Source organism: Poecilia reticulata, chromosome 22, assembly GCF_904066995.2.
Source record: "Poecilia reticulata chromosome 22, P_reticulata-male-v2, whole genome shotgun sequence".
Taxonomy (NCBI): domain Eukaryota; kingdom Metazoa; phylum Chordata; class Actinopteri; order Cyprinodontiformes; family Poeciliidae; genus Poecilia; species Poecilia reticulata.
In genome coordinates, this window is record NC_088851.1 from 22,778,623 (window position 1) to 22,794,306 (window position 15,684).

Below are 15,684 nucleotides of genomic sequence, written 5' to 3' on the forward strand. Positions count from 1 at the left end.
GGCTGCGCGTTTTACTGCCCTCTACAGGAATAAACAAACAACTGCATTTTGTCTCTATTTTACAAACTTTATTCAGAATAATTATGTTTGAACAAAAGACACTAAAAACACATTTCTTGTAAACATATTTTCCAAATGAAATCTGAATTAAATTATATAGTCTTTCATTTAAGAAAAAAAGAATGAGTGTGACGTAGAGACGTTTTGTTCTAATGCTCCATTCAATTTACGTCGGAATTCGTGAAGAAGTCGGAATTTTAAATTTGCTACACATTGTTTGCAGTAGCTCTCACAAACGTATTCTTAAGCGTTACTTTCCATGGGTAAACACCAATTTTAGTTTGTTGAGTTTAGAGTTGGAGGCGCTACCTGTAACATTGATTTTAGACGGACTTTTACATGTATGCCTTGTAAAATAGACAGGTTTCCAGCACGTCTTACTACGGTTGATGCTACTAAAGTGCGAAATCGGTCTTATAAGTCGTAACTCGTTGCACGAATCGCCCCCAGTTTCCCAGATGGCGCTACAATTGATTTTTCCATCCCGAAAAATCAGAATTTCCCAGTTCCGAGTAGAACTAGAACGCAGCATTACAAGCGTCACCGGAACTTTGTCAAAGGGGGTGGGGCTAATATTTTTTGAAAATTGCGGATAGCGGGCTAACTGTAAACTAATATATCTGATTTTGTTCAATAATCTGTTAGATTAATCCCACAGGATTATGGCGTCGTGTCATTTGTTGCAACGCAAAGATCCCTGTTTTCAGTCTCCCGCGAAGATTTTTGCGAAGCTGAAATCTAAAGTTCAGAAAGAGGCGGAGTGTGACAAGGAGCTGATGCGGAAGGTTGGAGAGCAATATGGACATGGAGTCAAAGCAGCGGGTGTCAGCAGGGCCGATGAACCGGGATTTAACCGGGACCCGGCTGGGTTCTGCTGGCCCGAAAAGATGAAGGAGAACAACAGGTTTGCTTTCTGTCAAACTCCAGCGCAGGCGGTAACTCTGTCGCCGATCTCCAGCCCGGAGGAAACCGTCGACTATCCGATTAGCCGCGTCCCACTGCACCAAGTATCCCCACTTAAAGACAGATTTCGTGGGTTCACACGGAGAAACAGAATCCTAATGGAGTCCACATCTGTGTCCCAACTCCAGTCTGGGGTCTTCAGCGATCAGAGCCCAGATGGTTTCAGTAGGATCCAACCCGCAGAGATTTGCGGGAGGAGTGCGTTCAGTAAGGAAGTTCTTTCTCTCAATCCCAAATCTCCATGCTGCGTCTATTCCCCCATAAAGAACAGGCTGAGGAAGAGGAAATTGGATCTGAATGACACCCAGAACCCCTCCAGAACCACCGAGGACTCGGGTCCATCTCAAGCCAGGAGAAGACCTGCTGCCTTTGGGAACAGCGTTGAGAGCAACCCCTGCAGACCGGTTTGGGGTAATCTTAAAAGATTCCCAGAACCAAAAGAATCAGGATCCAATGGACTCAAACGTGAGTTATTCCCCACACCTGTCACTATAACACATTTTGCTGGACGATAAATTGTCCCAGAAGTTATTGCAATAAATTATAATGTTGTTGTCTTGGCACTACTGCTAAACTGTAACTATAACTTAACAATAAAGGCATAAAAATGCAAGAACACATTCTCAAAGAGCAATAAACTTTAGATTCTAACGAACATTTAGCACTGGAACTGTAAGGCATTTTAAATATCCAAAATATATAAACAAAACAACAAATATAATTAATTATGAAGTCTCTGTAAACAAAATGGTCTTTCAACAAAAGAAGTTAGTTGAGATCGAAGCACCACACTGAAGACTTTTATAGTCCAGTTTTTGAGAGAAAAATGATAAATTATGCAAAAGGAAATTATTGAGCTTGTTTTAATTTATTATGCGATTAATTGATTTATTGCTTATTGGGACTGGCCTATTAATCACATCATAAATTAAAATAAGCTCACTAATTTCCATTCTGATTATTAATATTTTTTTGAAGAGCAGTTCTGTTTACAGAGACTTCATAATCCATTTTATTTATCGTTTTGGTGGTGTGTAGTTTTTATTTTAGTTTTATTTATTGTTTTTGTATGTTGAGTTTTATTTAAAATATCTTCTCGTTCCAGTTTTAAGTGTTACTTACAAATTACACCTTTCTGGTCTTTGCAGAGTGAACTTGCTTTCTTATGTTATATTATTACTAATATATCACTTAAATATCCAAAAATAAATGTAAAAAACAACAAAGAAAATTAGTTATGAAGTCCCTGTAAACAAAAGAGGCCAAGTTCAGGCCAGAGTGAAGACGTTTATCATCCAGACTTTGGTAGAAAGAGAGAAAAGCGCAAAAGATTATTTTAATTTGTCATTTAACTAATTGACTTATTACTGGTATTAAGTCAATTAGTATGGTATTATTATTAATACCATATTTTCTGCTTGTTATTATGACTTGGATGAAAACAAATAATGCTGTTTTTCTTTGTTCTGAACAGGTCCGGCTGTTATTCTGGACACAGGCCCCACAATGTCTCCCGCCAAGTTATTTGCTCTGATGAAGGAAAGGGAGAGTAAACGGGAACATCAGCAGATTGAAACCTGCAGCAGAAGGGAGCTCTTTGCAGGGAACCAGAGTACGTACGAGTCCTGAGCCGCAGCATAACGTACCACAGAGTATCAATGAAACTTAATTTATATCAATAATTTAATCTAAAAATTATTTATAGGAGCAACTAACAATTATTTTTGAAATTGTTTATTCTGAAGGTTAATCGGATAGAAAATTGGCGTATTTTACAGATTTTTCGTTAACCACTTCAGTCTATTTTATCCAATAATAGTAATACATTAAAATATGTGAATAAGTTATTCAATTCCTTTTTTTTTTAAATAAGAAACATTTTATTGCCTAAAATGCAATAATATAGCATTTCGTTTGTAAATCTGAACCAGGTGAAGCTGAAACTATACCACTTGAGGAGTTTTTTGGTAAAACATATTTACACAGTATTTATAGTTTTTGTACAGTTTGTGCTTAATTGCTGCTCTCAGTGTGTTTATTTATCTTTAAGTCTGTATGCTCCAGTTAATGATTAATCTATTCCAAAATTAGTTAACAGTCATTTCGATAATCGACTGATCACGATTAATCCGATTATTTGTTTCTGCTCTGGTTTTATTTAACATTCTTGTTTTCTGCATAAACCATAATGCGCTTAATAATGCAGCAATCTGTGTGGAGTGAATCCATACAATATGTAAAATTCACTTTTTAAATTGAGTTATTGAAGAAATAAAATTTTTTTTTCTTATGACATTTTCTTCTGTTAGGAAACCTGCAGGAGTTTAGCGACTCTGACGTCTCATCAACTCATCGCATGGAGCACATGCAGGACGTTCCCTCAGTGAATACTGCTGAGAACCAGAACCGAGCGGAGACACCAGAGAGTCGGTCAGAAACCTCGCAGGACACTCCGATCCCTGCTTCGCCATCCCCTACCGTTTTACTGGAGGACCCGCTGGTGCTCAACACGCCACAGATCTCCATACCGAAGAAAGACGAGGCGGTGTTCAGGCGCAACGTTTGGCCCAAGCAGAAGAAATTCCCATTCGTAAGTAGAAGCAGAAGACAAACTAATGTTCAATAACTGAAGGAGAGGAGGTCATAGAAAAACAGAGTCTTCCGTCAGAGGTTTCTGTAAAAACGCTGTAATACAGACTGCTACAGGAGCTCCTTCTTGCCATCAGCGTCTACAACAAGTCTTTGAAGAAGCTAGACAAAGTAATTTGACAACATCAAGGGAATAAAAAGAAGATAAACCAGTAAAACAAAGAAAATAAAGGGGGGGAAAAAAGTAAAATATGAATTCCATCCATTTTCTTCCGCTTATCCGGGGTCGGGTCGCGGGGGCAGCAGCTTCAGAAGGGAGGCCCAGACTTCCCTCCCCCCAGCCACTTCTTCTAGCTCCTCCAGGAATCCCAAGGCGTTCCCAGGCCAGCCGAGAGACATAATCCCTCCAGCGTGTCCTGGGTCTTCCCCAAGGCCTCCTCCCGGTGGGACATGAACACCTCACCAGGGAGGCGTCCAGGAGGCATCCTGACCAGATACCCGAGCCTCCACTGGCTCCTCTCGACGTGGAGGAGCAGCGGCTCTACTCTGAGTCCCTCCCGGATGACCGAGCTTCTCTCTCTAAGGGAGAGCCCAGCCACCCTGCGGAGGAAACCCATTTCGGCCGCTTGTATCCGTGATCTCGTTCTTTCGGTCATGACCCAAAGCTCATGACCATAGATGAGGGTGGGAACGTAGATCGACCGGTAAATCGAGAGCTTCGCTTTTTGGCTCAGCTCTCTCTTCACCACGACGGACCGGTACAGCGCCCGCTTCACGGCAGACGCTGCCCCAATCCGCCTGTCGATCTCCCGCTCCCTTCTTCCCTCATTTGTGAACAAGATCCCCAGATACTTAAACTCCTCCATTTGAGGCAGGACGACCCCCCTGACCCGGAGAAGGCACTCTACCCTTTTCCGGCTCAAGACCATGGCCTCGGACTTGGAGGCACTGAGCCTCATCCCGGCCGCTTCACACTCGGCTGCGAACCGCTCCAGTGAGCTGCAGATCACGTTCCGATGAAGCCAACAGGACCACATCATCCACAAAAAGCAGAGATGCGATCCTAAGGCCGCCAAAACGGATCCCCTCAACACCTCGGCTGCGCCTAGAAATTCTGTCCATAAAAGTAATGAACAGAATCTGTGACAAAGGGCAGCCTTGGCGGAGTCCAACTCTCACCGGAAACGAGCCCGACTTACTGCCGGCAAGGCGGACCAGACTCTGACACCGGTCATACAGGGACCCGACAGCCCGTATCAAATGGCCTGGTTCCCCATACTCCCGGAGAACCCCCCACAGGACCTCCCGAGGGACACGGTCGAACGCCTTCTCCAAGTCCACAAAACGCATGTAGACTGGTTGGGCAAACTCCCATGCACCCTCCAGGACCCTGCTGAGGGTGTAGAGCTGGTCCAGTTTTCCACGACCAGAACCAGATTTATTCAATTTTTATTCATACTACAAAATTTTGTCATCATTTGGGTTTAAGGAAAACATGACAACACAGCATCACAGTTACTGCCGATACACACGTTCAATGCTCTATTCTTCCAAATATTTGATCAAATCAGTTCTTTGCGATTCGATTCATCACGTAGCTCCTGTCATCATCAGATGTGTTTTTTATTTTTCTTTACAGGAGAGTGTGATTCACCTCAGGAAGTGGTTCCTGAGAAGGAATCGTCAGGGTTTGTTTGTGGACGGGATTCACGTGTAAGTGTCCGTTGCTCACAATGGGGCTGGGCGATACGGCTTAAAAATAAAATCTCCTATTTTTTTCATGCCTGGTCTGATTTTAGTATATATATATATTTTGCTTTTTATGCAAAATAAGAAGTTACAAATGACAAAATATTTTTGAAAAAGTAGATTTTATTTCACTCAACCCTTAGGTGAGGTGTACAATGGCATGTTAAGGCCAGGCTGTGAGGATTTTTGTTTAATTATGAGAATAACTTCATAATATTGGCAAAATAAAGATGCAATTTTATCATTAAAAAGCTTGGACAGAGTGAGCAGCTCAGTTTGTGTTTTTATTTGTCATAATAGATGCGTTCATTTGCACCATCACTTTAAGATCCTGCTACTGGGGATATTTTGATGCTGATATGTTAAAAGATTTAGTATTTTCTTATCTGTTAAACTTGTAAAACCCACAAGATCCTCAGCATTCCTCATTTTAATCTTTTGCTATTTTTTGTGTTGAAGTATTCATAAAATTGACTTTATTCTGTTAAAATTATGTGATTTTAATCTCAGAATAAAAAAAATAAAATCGTATTTCCCTTGTATTTTGTTGTAGCGTTGACCTCAATTCAAAGTCTAAATAAATAGAAGCTGTAAAACAAGATGGCCGCCCTGTGCGTGCTGACATTACGCTGAACTATGGAAACCCAATGAGTGCATTGGTGGGGGAAAAAAATTGGTATTTTCTCAAAGTTTAACCTTCAAAACCCAAAATGTGATAAATTGATAAAGTTGTTTTATCGCCCAGCCTTGTTTCGTACCTTAGCGGTGAGATTTTACAGTGAACTCTAACATTTTGTTTCTCTTTTCCTCCCAGAGAGGAGAACATTCAGTGGAACAGCAACGTCATCACCGAGCGGATCTCCAGATCGGTGCTGAAGACCGTCTCCGGCAGGGTGTACATCCTGATGGGACAGATGAACATCAAACTCGCCTCTGGTAGGAATGAACACCAAATCGTAATGGCCGCTTCAATTGTTTTTTCTAGAAAAGAAAGTGAGCTTGTGTTTCTCTTGATTCTGTCTCTTTGTTCCCTCAGATTTTCCAAAGAAGTTCTTGAAGAAGTTTGTGAATGGCTTCCCTTCAAACTGGAAGGCGATTTATGAGACGTTTCTGTCGGAGTCGAAAGAGTAAGAGGCTTGACAATATGGCTAAAAAATGTATCGCAACATAAAAGTTTCATATCAATCGATATTTAAAGTTATTGATTCATTTTTTTGGTTTAGATCAGTGGTTCTTAACCTTTTTTTAGGTACAGAACCCACCAGTTTCATATGCGTATTCACTGAACCCCTCTGTAGTGATAAATAAAATATTATTTCCCCCCCCCCCAAATTCAAGACATAGGGGGTGACCCAACTACAGTCTAGTTGGGTCACTGCAAGATCATCAATTCTTCTTAAAAGGTAGAGTCTCTGAGAACAGTTCTTCAAAATATAGTCAGTGTTTTCAGCAAAGTTGAGCTGACTGTCCAGGAACGACCCAAGGTATTTAAAATCTGCCACAGTTTCAACAGGTTGGCCATCGAGAGAAACTGGAACCACTTTAAGGTTTTGTTTAGATCATTTAATTAGCTCTACATTCTTAAGAGAAGGAAAAACTAATAATAAATAATAAAGACTTTACGGTATTCTGATTTAGCAATTATATTAGCTGTGTTACCACCCCACGCCACTAGAGGCAGCAGCAACCCCGAAAAGATGAGACTAAGGAGCAGATTTAGAAGTTCACCGAAAGCTACAGAATTTGGTAAAAACTGTGAGCTTTGCTGAAGTAAATAAAGACACAAGTTAAAATCCATGCTGAGAGTGGAGCTCCTTCAATCAGGGCTCCTCCGCAGCTAGGTATTTTCTGTAACCTACATGAAAAAAAGAGAACCCCAGACAATGTATACGAGTTTTCAACCAAACTTCTGCAGAAGGAGAAGACACAGTGAACTGCTCCTCCAAGCCGCTCACCGTGTGTTCTGAAAACCTTCAGTTTGTTTGTCTCTTATTAGCTGAGGAGAGAAAGGTGTGAAAAGGATAGAGGGGGAGAAGCCCACATCCTATCTTTACAATAGGATGTGGATTCAGACAGACAGAGGGGAGACACAGAAACTAAATTAACACATAGACAGGTTTTACAGCTCAGGACTGTCCCAGGAAGATCTAAGTCACCATCTGTAAAAACATGCTTGATTAAGGAAGAACGTGATCCTCTGCAGCAAGTGATAGCAAAGCGGGGCATCATCACAACTTTACGCGAGTGTGTCTTTACCTCCGCGGCAGAGGCTCCACCGAACCCCTGAGTCCGACTCACCGAACCCCTGGGGTTCGAGCGAACCCAGGTTAAGAACCACTGATTTAGATATATGATATGCCGCCAAACTGGTGGCGTGACATTTCCAGTTTTTCCATTTTTAAGCAGTTAGGTGGCAAAATTCTGGGTTTTTGAAGATTTAATTTTTGAAACATCTGGATTTTTATCCCACCAATGGGTTTCCGTAGAGTGATGTCAGCATGTCTGGGCAGCCATCTTGTTTGACAAGCTGTTTTACTGCTTCTATTTATTTTAACTTTGAATTCAAGACCACTGTACAACAAAATAGGCTACAATCTTCTGAAGTTATAATTTGGTTTCGGTTATAGAGATAATTCTTGTAATTTATTTATTTTTTCTGCTGATATTATAACTTTATTCTTGTATTTAAACCACAATTCTTTTATCCTGGTCCTGATACTTCATACAACTCGCAGAAGGGATGGTTGAAACAAAAGCCACTTTTTGGAAATATTTACTGTTAATTATCTTTTAGAAAAGAAAGTGAGCAAAAACAAAATGGATTAAATTTGGATCTGGTATGAAAAAATCTGATTTTATTTTTGAGCCATATCGCTCAGCCCTGACCCGTCGATCACGTTTTAGAGGAAAAACATCTCCTAACATCTATACCCATGCAGCATTTTCATATGATCAATTTCCTTATTTTTATGAGTAAATATTATCTTGTTTCTGCAGCCAGGCAGAGAAGAAGAGCAAGGATGCCGCCATTTTGGTTAAGAATGAATCCCAGCTCCCTTTCAGGCATCAGCCTGTGAGGCAGCAGAAAATAAAATCTGTCAAAACACGTAAGAACAAGATGAACAGATGGGCTGCTGGGCGTCAACATAGATCTGTTTCTGAGTTTTTATTTTCTAATTCCAGCCGAGTCGCTTCCTTCTGCCTCCTCCCTCAACGTGTCTCGAAGTGGCCGGGTCATCAAGCCTCCTCTGGAGTACTGGAAGGGAGGGAGAGTAACCCTGGACGCTCAGATGAACGTTACCATCCACGAGGGCTACGAGGCAACCAGCCCTGTAAGCACACATCACAATGACCAATCACTGATAATCAATCAATCTTTCAGTCTGTTTTTCGTCATTTCTACAACCTGAAGGTCTGATAAAGGGTTAAAATATACGGAGAACCAATGCTGATATCCAGGGACTAAATGATTTATCAGATTATTCAATTATTGAAATAATCATCAACTAATTTAATAACTGATTAATCTTTACCAGGAGAATACAAACTGAAAAAGGCAATTTGCTTAAAAAAAATAACACTCAGAGCAGTAATTAAGCCAAAATGCTACAAAAAAAATTTACATTTTGCATTTAGACTAATAAAATAAAAATTATGTTCTACCCAAAACTCGTCAAGTGGCAGTTTTAGCTTCACCCAATTCAAATTCTGTTAAAAACGATTATATTTGGCACCATTTGATCAATTATTAATCAGTTAATCCAAAAACTAATTGACAGATCAGCCCTACTGAAGTTAAGTTGAGCAGAAAGGGCCGAACTTTCCACAAGCTGCAGATGCATCAAGCGGATAAAGGAAAGGTAAATTAATGAATTTTAAACAATAAAATGTTAATTTACTTTTTTAAGATACTTTTTTTGTGTTTATTTTCATCTTTCAATGCATTTCTGAGGTATAAAAATGGCTTAAGAGGTTAAACAAAAAATCTTTAGAATGTGCCAATTTTTTACTGAATTAATTGCCAGAATAATATATTACTAATTTTTAGTTGCACCCCTAAAAAATTTAAACTAATATGTCTGAATTAAAGCAATTTTGGAAAGAAGAGTTGGCCATAATTTCCTTACATAATAATTCAGATATTAGGGATTCTTGATAGGAGCTGTTAAAGCTCTACTATATGACTTTAAAAAAAATCTGATTAATCAAAAACTAAAATAATTGCTAGTTGCATTCCTGTCCAGTTTCTAAGTTGTTAATGTTCTTGTTCTCGCAGGATATTTCAACGAGCAAGCCCAAGAAGCCGGTGCAAGTCCTCTTCCCCTGCAGTGACGGTACATCGGTCAGCGGAGGAAAACATTTGGCGCTGAATTGGGCAAAGACTCATCACAAATGTCTCCTTTGCTTCCAGGTTTGAAGCGACACAAATCGAGTCAAGACGAGGGCTTCTCTGTACCAGCGAGACGGTTAAAGGCGGACAGGAAGCTGCACAGAGCTGAGACTAACCGGGACCAGACCACTGATTCATCTAATGAGATGATTAGCTATCCAAAAGCCGTTTCTGGCAGAACGAGGCGCAACCGGCAGCGTCCAGGTGCAGAGAAAAGGCCCTGTTCGGACGCCAGTCCACAGAAACGACGTGGACCTGAGAGGTCATCAAAGAAACAGACACAGAACGCCATCAGGCCGCCAACGAGAACATCAGAAACCGTCACAGATCCTCATGAGTCTCTTCCAGTTCGCAATAAGGCATCAAACCGACTGACGTGTGATTACGAGTTGCCGAGCACCAGAAGGAGACGAGCAAATGCGGGGCGCGCTGCGAAAGCTTTGACGAGTTCTGGCAAATCAGAGCCGGATGATGAGGTTTCATCCAGCCAATCCCCAGAAGCTCCGAAGGAGAAAAAGAAAAGCAGAGCAGCGGGAAAAAGGAACGAGGTGCAGGAGAAGAAGAAAGAGAGCAGGTGTAGGAAGGCGTCGCCACCAGCGACAGCGACAAAGCCCTGCAGGAAACGGCAACAAAACAAAGGCAGCGCCGTTGTTCCGCACGAGAAAGACGGAGACGAGTGGACGGAGGACGAGATCCTGAAACTGCAAGAGTACGTAGAATATTCCCAAAACATGCAAAGAATGAGATGAAGCTCTGAGGGGAAAAGGAAATCACTGCAGTTTCATCTGAAATTCAACTGTTATTTCACCAGATATTGGTCTCTGAAATACAGCTGCAACTAACATTTATTTTAGTTATCAATTATGCTATTGATTATTTTGACAATAAATCAATAGGACCAAAAAAAGGAACATTCTGAGGATATTTTAATAACCGCTTATCAGAAATTAATTAAAAGATGAAAGTAAATAAATAAATTCATTTTTTGAATAAAAAAGACATATTACTGCCTAAAATTCAATAATATAGCATTCCTTTAGAGTTTGCTTCATCATTTAATAAATCTGCAACTAAAAAAAATATTTCCATCATCAACATGTGAAAAGTTCAGCCCTTTCTGTTTGACCTAACATTAATACACTGAAGAATTTATTCAGTAATTGGATTCAAAAGGTGATTAATATGAGAATGTTTTAACAGGAATCGAACCAGGTGAAGCTAAAACTGTCACTTGAGGATTTCTGAGTCGAACATATTTACAAAAAAAAAAAATTTCATCTTAAATATAAAGTTTATAGATATTTTTTTGTCAGTTTTGGCTTAATTACTACTCAGAATATAAAGTTTTTTCAGCAAATGGCCTTTTTAAGAGTTTTAAAAAATAAATCAGTTAATCAAAGAAGCTAAATAATTAGCAGTGATCTCTTAAGATTTGTTCACAGTGGCTACTGCGTTCAGTTTCTGCTTGTAGGTCTGTGTGATAATCGATGCTTGTGTTTTTTTCCAGGGCAGTGAGCTGCTATCCCAGACACGTAGTGGGTTACTGGGCGAAGGTAGCGAGGATGGTGGGGACACGTTCAGCTGAAGAGTGCTACAAGCAGCACACCTCCCAGGGAAACACCCAGAGTCCCAAGAAAAGCACCAAGAACTGCAAAAAGGTGGCGGAAAAACCTGCAGGTAAATATGGATGCCTTGCAGTAGGAAGGACCGCTATGAATCTGACTAACAATCTGGAATAACTAGATCTGCACAATATATAACTCTGTACAATATTACAATGATTAAGGACTGCATGGGGGTCATGTTTTTATACATATATACCAATAATTAATTGGATTAATCACAATTAATCAATTATTTAAATAATTCTCAGCTAATTTAGTAATTGATTGATTGTTAGCTGGAGTAAAGTGTCAAAAAAACAAATTTGCTGAAGAAAAATAAACATATTCAGAGCAGTAATTAAGCCAAAACTGTACAAAATATGTAAATACATGTTGTACTTAAGATAAAAAACACCAGTCTGTAAATATGTTCCACCCAGAACTAATCAAGTGGCGCAGTTGTAGCTTCACCCAGTTGGAATTCCCTAAAAGAATGTTACGTTGATGCATTTTAGGCAATAAGATGTTTTTTATATAATTATTAATGAATTTCTAATATTTGTATTAAAAGGCCATAAGTGGTGACATAAAAAAATCTGCAAATTGTCAGATTAATTATCAGAATAATCGACTATAATCGTTAGCTGCAGCACATGGCTGCCTGGATGCTATATTTGTTTGTAAGGGTCACTGAAAGTCAAGAGTCGGGAAAATTTAGGTTTTTGAGTGTAATAAAGGTGTCTGAATTTCTGAGGTATTTCTGTGGTGTTTCAGCGGGCTGTGAATCTTGTGTCCTCTTCCAGAGATTCCTGTGATATCTGCCCGAGTCGGGACTCTTAAGAGGATTAAGCAGGTGCGGCAGTTCCTGGAGAATCTGCCCAGGGACGACGTGGACGATGCTTTCAGCTCGGCATACATGCAGAACAAACGCATGGAGGTGCGTTTTCATCGCTTAATCGGCTGATTCGAGCGATTTTATTTCCTTCCATCCATTATCTTATGGTCGGGAGGGGTGCGGGTGCCTATCGTAACGGGGGAGAGCCGCGGTATACTCTAGTTCGCCGGTCCATCGCAGAAATGTTAAATTCGTGTCTCTAAAATTAAGCCGTTTAAATGTCCTACATTTAAATACATTAATTAAAGTTCTTAAATTTTGCCGTGGCGGAACTAATAATTAATCTAGTAAAGTTTATGTACTTCTTTTCTTTACGCGATTTTCCGTCAGGCAACAGTTTAAGCCGCACACTAACGTCTTCATTACGTTCTTAAAAAAAAAAAGAAAAAGGAACTTTATTAACAACAATGACAGTGACAATTTCAGAGAATACAAAACAAAATCAGCATAAGCACAATCATACCTCCTGAAATTTACAATATTTTACACTTGTTAACATGTAGGGTAAAAGAACGAGATTATTGTGTTCTGTGAACGCTAACTAGCTGTTAATATAACCTTGCTAGCTAGCCAATTAGCGAGCTTGAAGACGTTTTTCTTTGCCACTGCCTCATTTCTGTTGCTAACCCAGACGAAGCTACGCGTATTCTGTGCCAAAAATGCTTATTTTTTATTTAGTAGAATGTACCTATTGAAGAATGTTTACTTCAACAAGTTGTTACTGTTTAGTTTATTCAGGATCTACAGCTATTATTAAATCACTAAATCAGTTTATAGAAATTAAATAAAAATAAAAAAGACATGGAGGACAACATGGCAGAATGCAATTTTAGGTTAAACCCATAATTAACTCAAGTGTAATGTATCAGATCACAACCAGGCACTTAAATTGTTTGGAGTTTCCTAAAATGTTTTATCTGTCCTTCACATTTTATTTTACTATTACTATATAACGTCAGTTTGCATTAAATTCCACAATTGCATACCAAGGAGCAACACAACTATTTTCTGTACCTTACTTTTTGGTAAAGTTAATCTCTTTTCGATAGCATTCCTAGTGAAATGAACATGTATAATTTTGTTGAATTATATATTTTGAAGTAAAATTAAAATTCAGCTGAGAAGAAGGAGATTTAGGAAAGGCAGTAGAGCATGGAACCAAAAGAGAATGGAAACGGTACCATTTCTTCCTCTATAGTTTTCCATTCTTCCATATATATATATATATAAAGTATGCAATTTTCTTTTTTACATTGCTGTGGTGATAAAGGTCTTAAACTTCATTCATAACAGTCTTAAATTAGAGTTGCCGCAACCTGCAGAAACCCTTCATGAAGCATTATGAGCGGGCTTGTCCTCCTTTCTCTGTGTCGATGCTCAGATCCCCTCCTTGTGTTCGAGTGAAGATCACGATTTTGCGATGTCGGACCTGGAGCCTCAGACGCCGATGTCGTCGTGTTTCCCTGAGGCGAAGACGCCTCAGTGTTTGCACATAACTCCTGGCATGCTCGGCTCTCCAAACACGTAAGGCCTCTGCATCTGCTTTCTAACATGAAACACATGGAAAGTACACACAAACGAGCGTCTCACGTTTTATTTTTTCACTTCTAAAGGAAAAATGACGACAAGTACGTCTTCCAGCTACAGAAGAGGATGAAGAAGAATCAGTTTAATGTCCGCAAAACCTCGTCTTCTAAAACGGTACTGACTCCTAGGTTTTCTTTCAAAGATTTACAGGATATTAAATCACACATTTACCTCCTATTTTTATCTTTCAGAGGTTCTCGCCCACACCTTCCGCTAAGCGAACTGTACAAAGATGCGCTAACACAGGTAGGCGTACCTCGCTTAAACCTGTAGAAACTCATTATTTAAAAAAAAATTAATTATGCCATTATAAGTAATTTCCATATATTTTTCACCTTTACTGCCTCATATGCTTAAAGCAAAGCAGCAATAAACTAACAATTAATTTAGATATCGATTATTCTAATAATTTATTTTGTAACTAAAAAAATGAACATTATATTGCCTAAAATGCAACAACATTGCATTTCTGTAGTGATTTTGAACCAGGTGAGGCTGAAACTACGCCACATGAGGAGTTTTGGCTAAAACATATTTACAGGCAAAATATTTTTATCTTAAAAACAAAAAGTTTCTATATTTTAAATGGCTTTGGCTTAATCATTGCTCTAAATATGTTGTTTGTTTAGCAACTGACTGTTTTTGAGTCTGTATTTTCCATTTAACAATTAATCAATGACTAAATTAGTTGACAATTACTTAAATAATTGATTAGTCAGATTAATCGTTTCAGTCCACGTAGATATATATGTAAATGGCACATTTGAGATGTTTTCCTGATTTCAGTTCAGAAACATTTTAACCCAAGTCATATGGCTTAAAGGCAAGGCCACAAAATACTGAGGAAATGGATGTGCACTTATATGACGTCAATAAATAAATTTCTTTCTCTCATTCTTCTGGCATTTAGCAAATAGAAATTATTTTAGTAATTCTAACTGACCTGAAGCAAGAAAAGTTTTGTCTGATTTAACTTTATGTGGTACATATTAGACGTCTCTAAACGTCACATTAAAGGTGGTAAAAGGTTTGGAAATTATTTATAATCGGTTCATTTTATTTAAACCTCAAACATCTGGCTTTATTTTATTTTACATGAAACAAACTCCAGTTTATTTGCCTTAAATCTGTGATGTCTCTGTCCAGGAAAGGACACGTTTTTTGTGTTCGAGATGTTCCCCGAAGACAACGGCGAAATTTCCGAAAGCGATGAGGAGGAAGACTTTTACTTCTCAGACAACTGATCTGGACTCATGGAATAAATGTACAAATATCTCAGGATTTTTAGTTGAAATTCTTTTCAGGAAACTCATAAAATCACAGTGAAGGAGTAACGTTTAACCTTCTGAGAATTTTCTTAGCAAATGCAGCGAGTTGGACATTTAAAGACACTTCTGTTGCTGGTTATGATCTGAAAAGTGATGCTCTGGCCTTCTTGTTTACTGCTGTAAATATATTATTTCTTTAAAATCCTTCAAAGAACCAGTTGTAATTATCTTTTTGAATAAACATTTTTCTATTCTTTCAGTTTTTGTTGATTTGTAATTAAATAAACTTGAAGGCAAAATACATCTGATATGTTAAATTGTGTATTTTGGACCAAAATCTTTGAAATAAACTAAATATTTATTTGTAAAAAAAACCTCAAATGATCAGATGATACAAATATTCTTGTTTAGGTATTTTTGTGAAGTTGCATCTGTCAGTATAAAGATCTTGGTTGATGATTTTTACTTGCATTTAATCTGAAATTAATCTAAGTTGACTATCGGTTTCTAAAATATAGCCCCTATTTCAAATAAGGCTTGAAATCCAGTTTTAAAATCTTTGAGCAAATTTATCATATT

At 38.7% G+C, this 15,684-nt stretch overlaps 1 protein-coding gene across 1 annotated transcript; it reads left to right on the plus strand.

Annotated features, from left to right (window-relative positions):
• The first annotated feature begins 249 nt into the window (after positions 1-249).
• Positions 250-15,364, plus strand: mis18bp1 (MIS18 binding protein 1). Its single transcript, XM_008400024.3, has 16 exons — positions 250-1,488; positions 2,498-2,635; positions 3,333-3,613; positions 5,252-5,325; positions 6,176-6,297; positions 6,398-6,488; positions 8,359-8,468; positions 8,545-8,693; positions 9,638-9,695; positions 9,773-10,460; positions 11,259-11,428; positions 12,159-12,292; positions 13,632-13,774; positions 13,864-13,951; positions 14,029-14,083; positions 14,984-15,364. The coding sequence occupies exons 1-16, from the start codon at positions 723-725 to the stop codon at positions 15,079-15,081; spliced, it is 3,165 nt and encodes a 1,054-aa protein (XP_008398246.1). The 5' UTR covers positions 250-722; the 3' UTR covers positions 15,082-15,364.
• Positions 15,365-15,684: the final 320 nt, after the last annotated feature.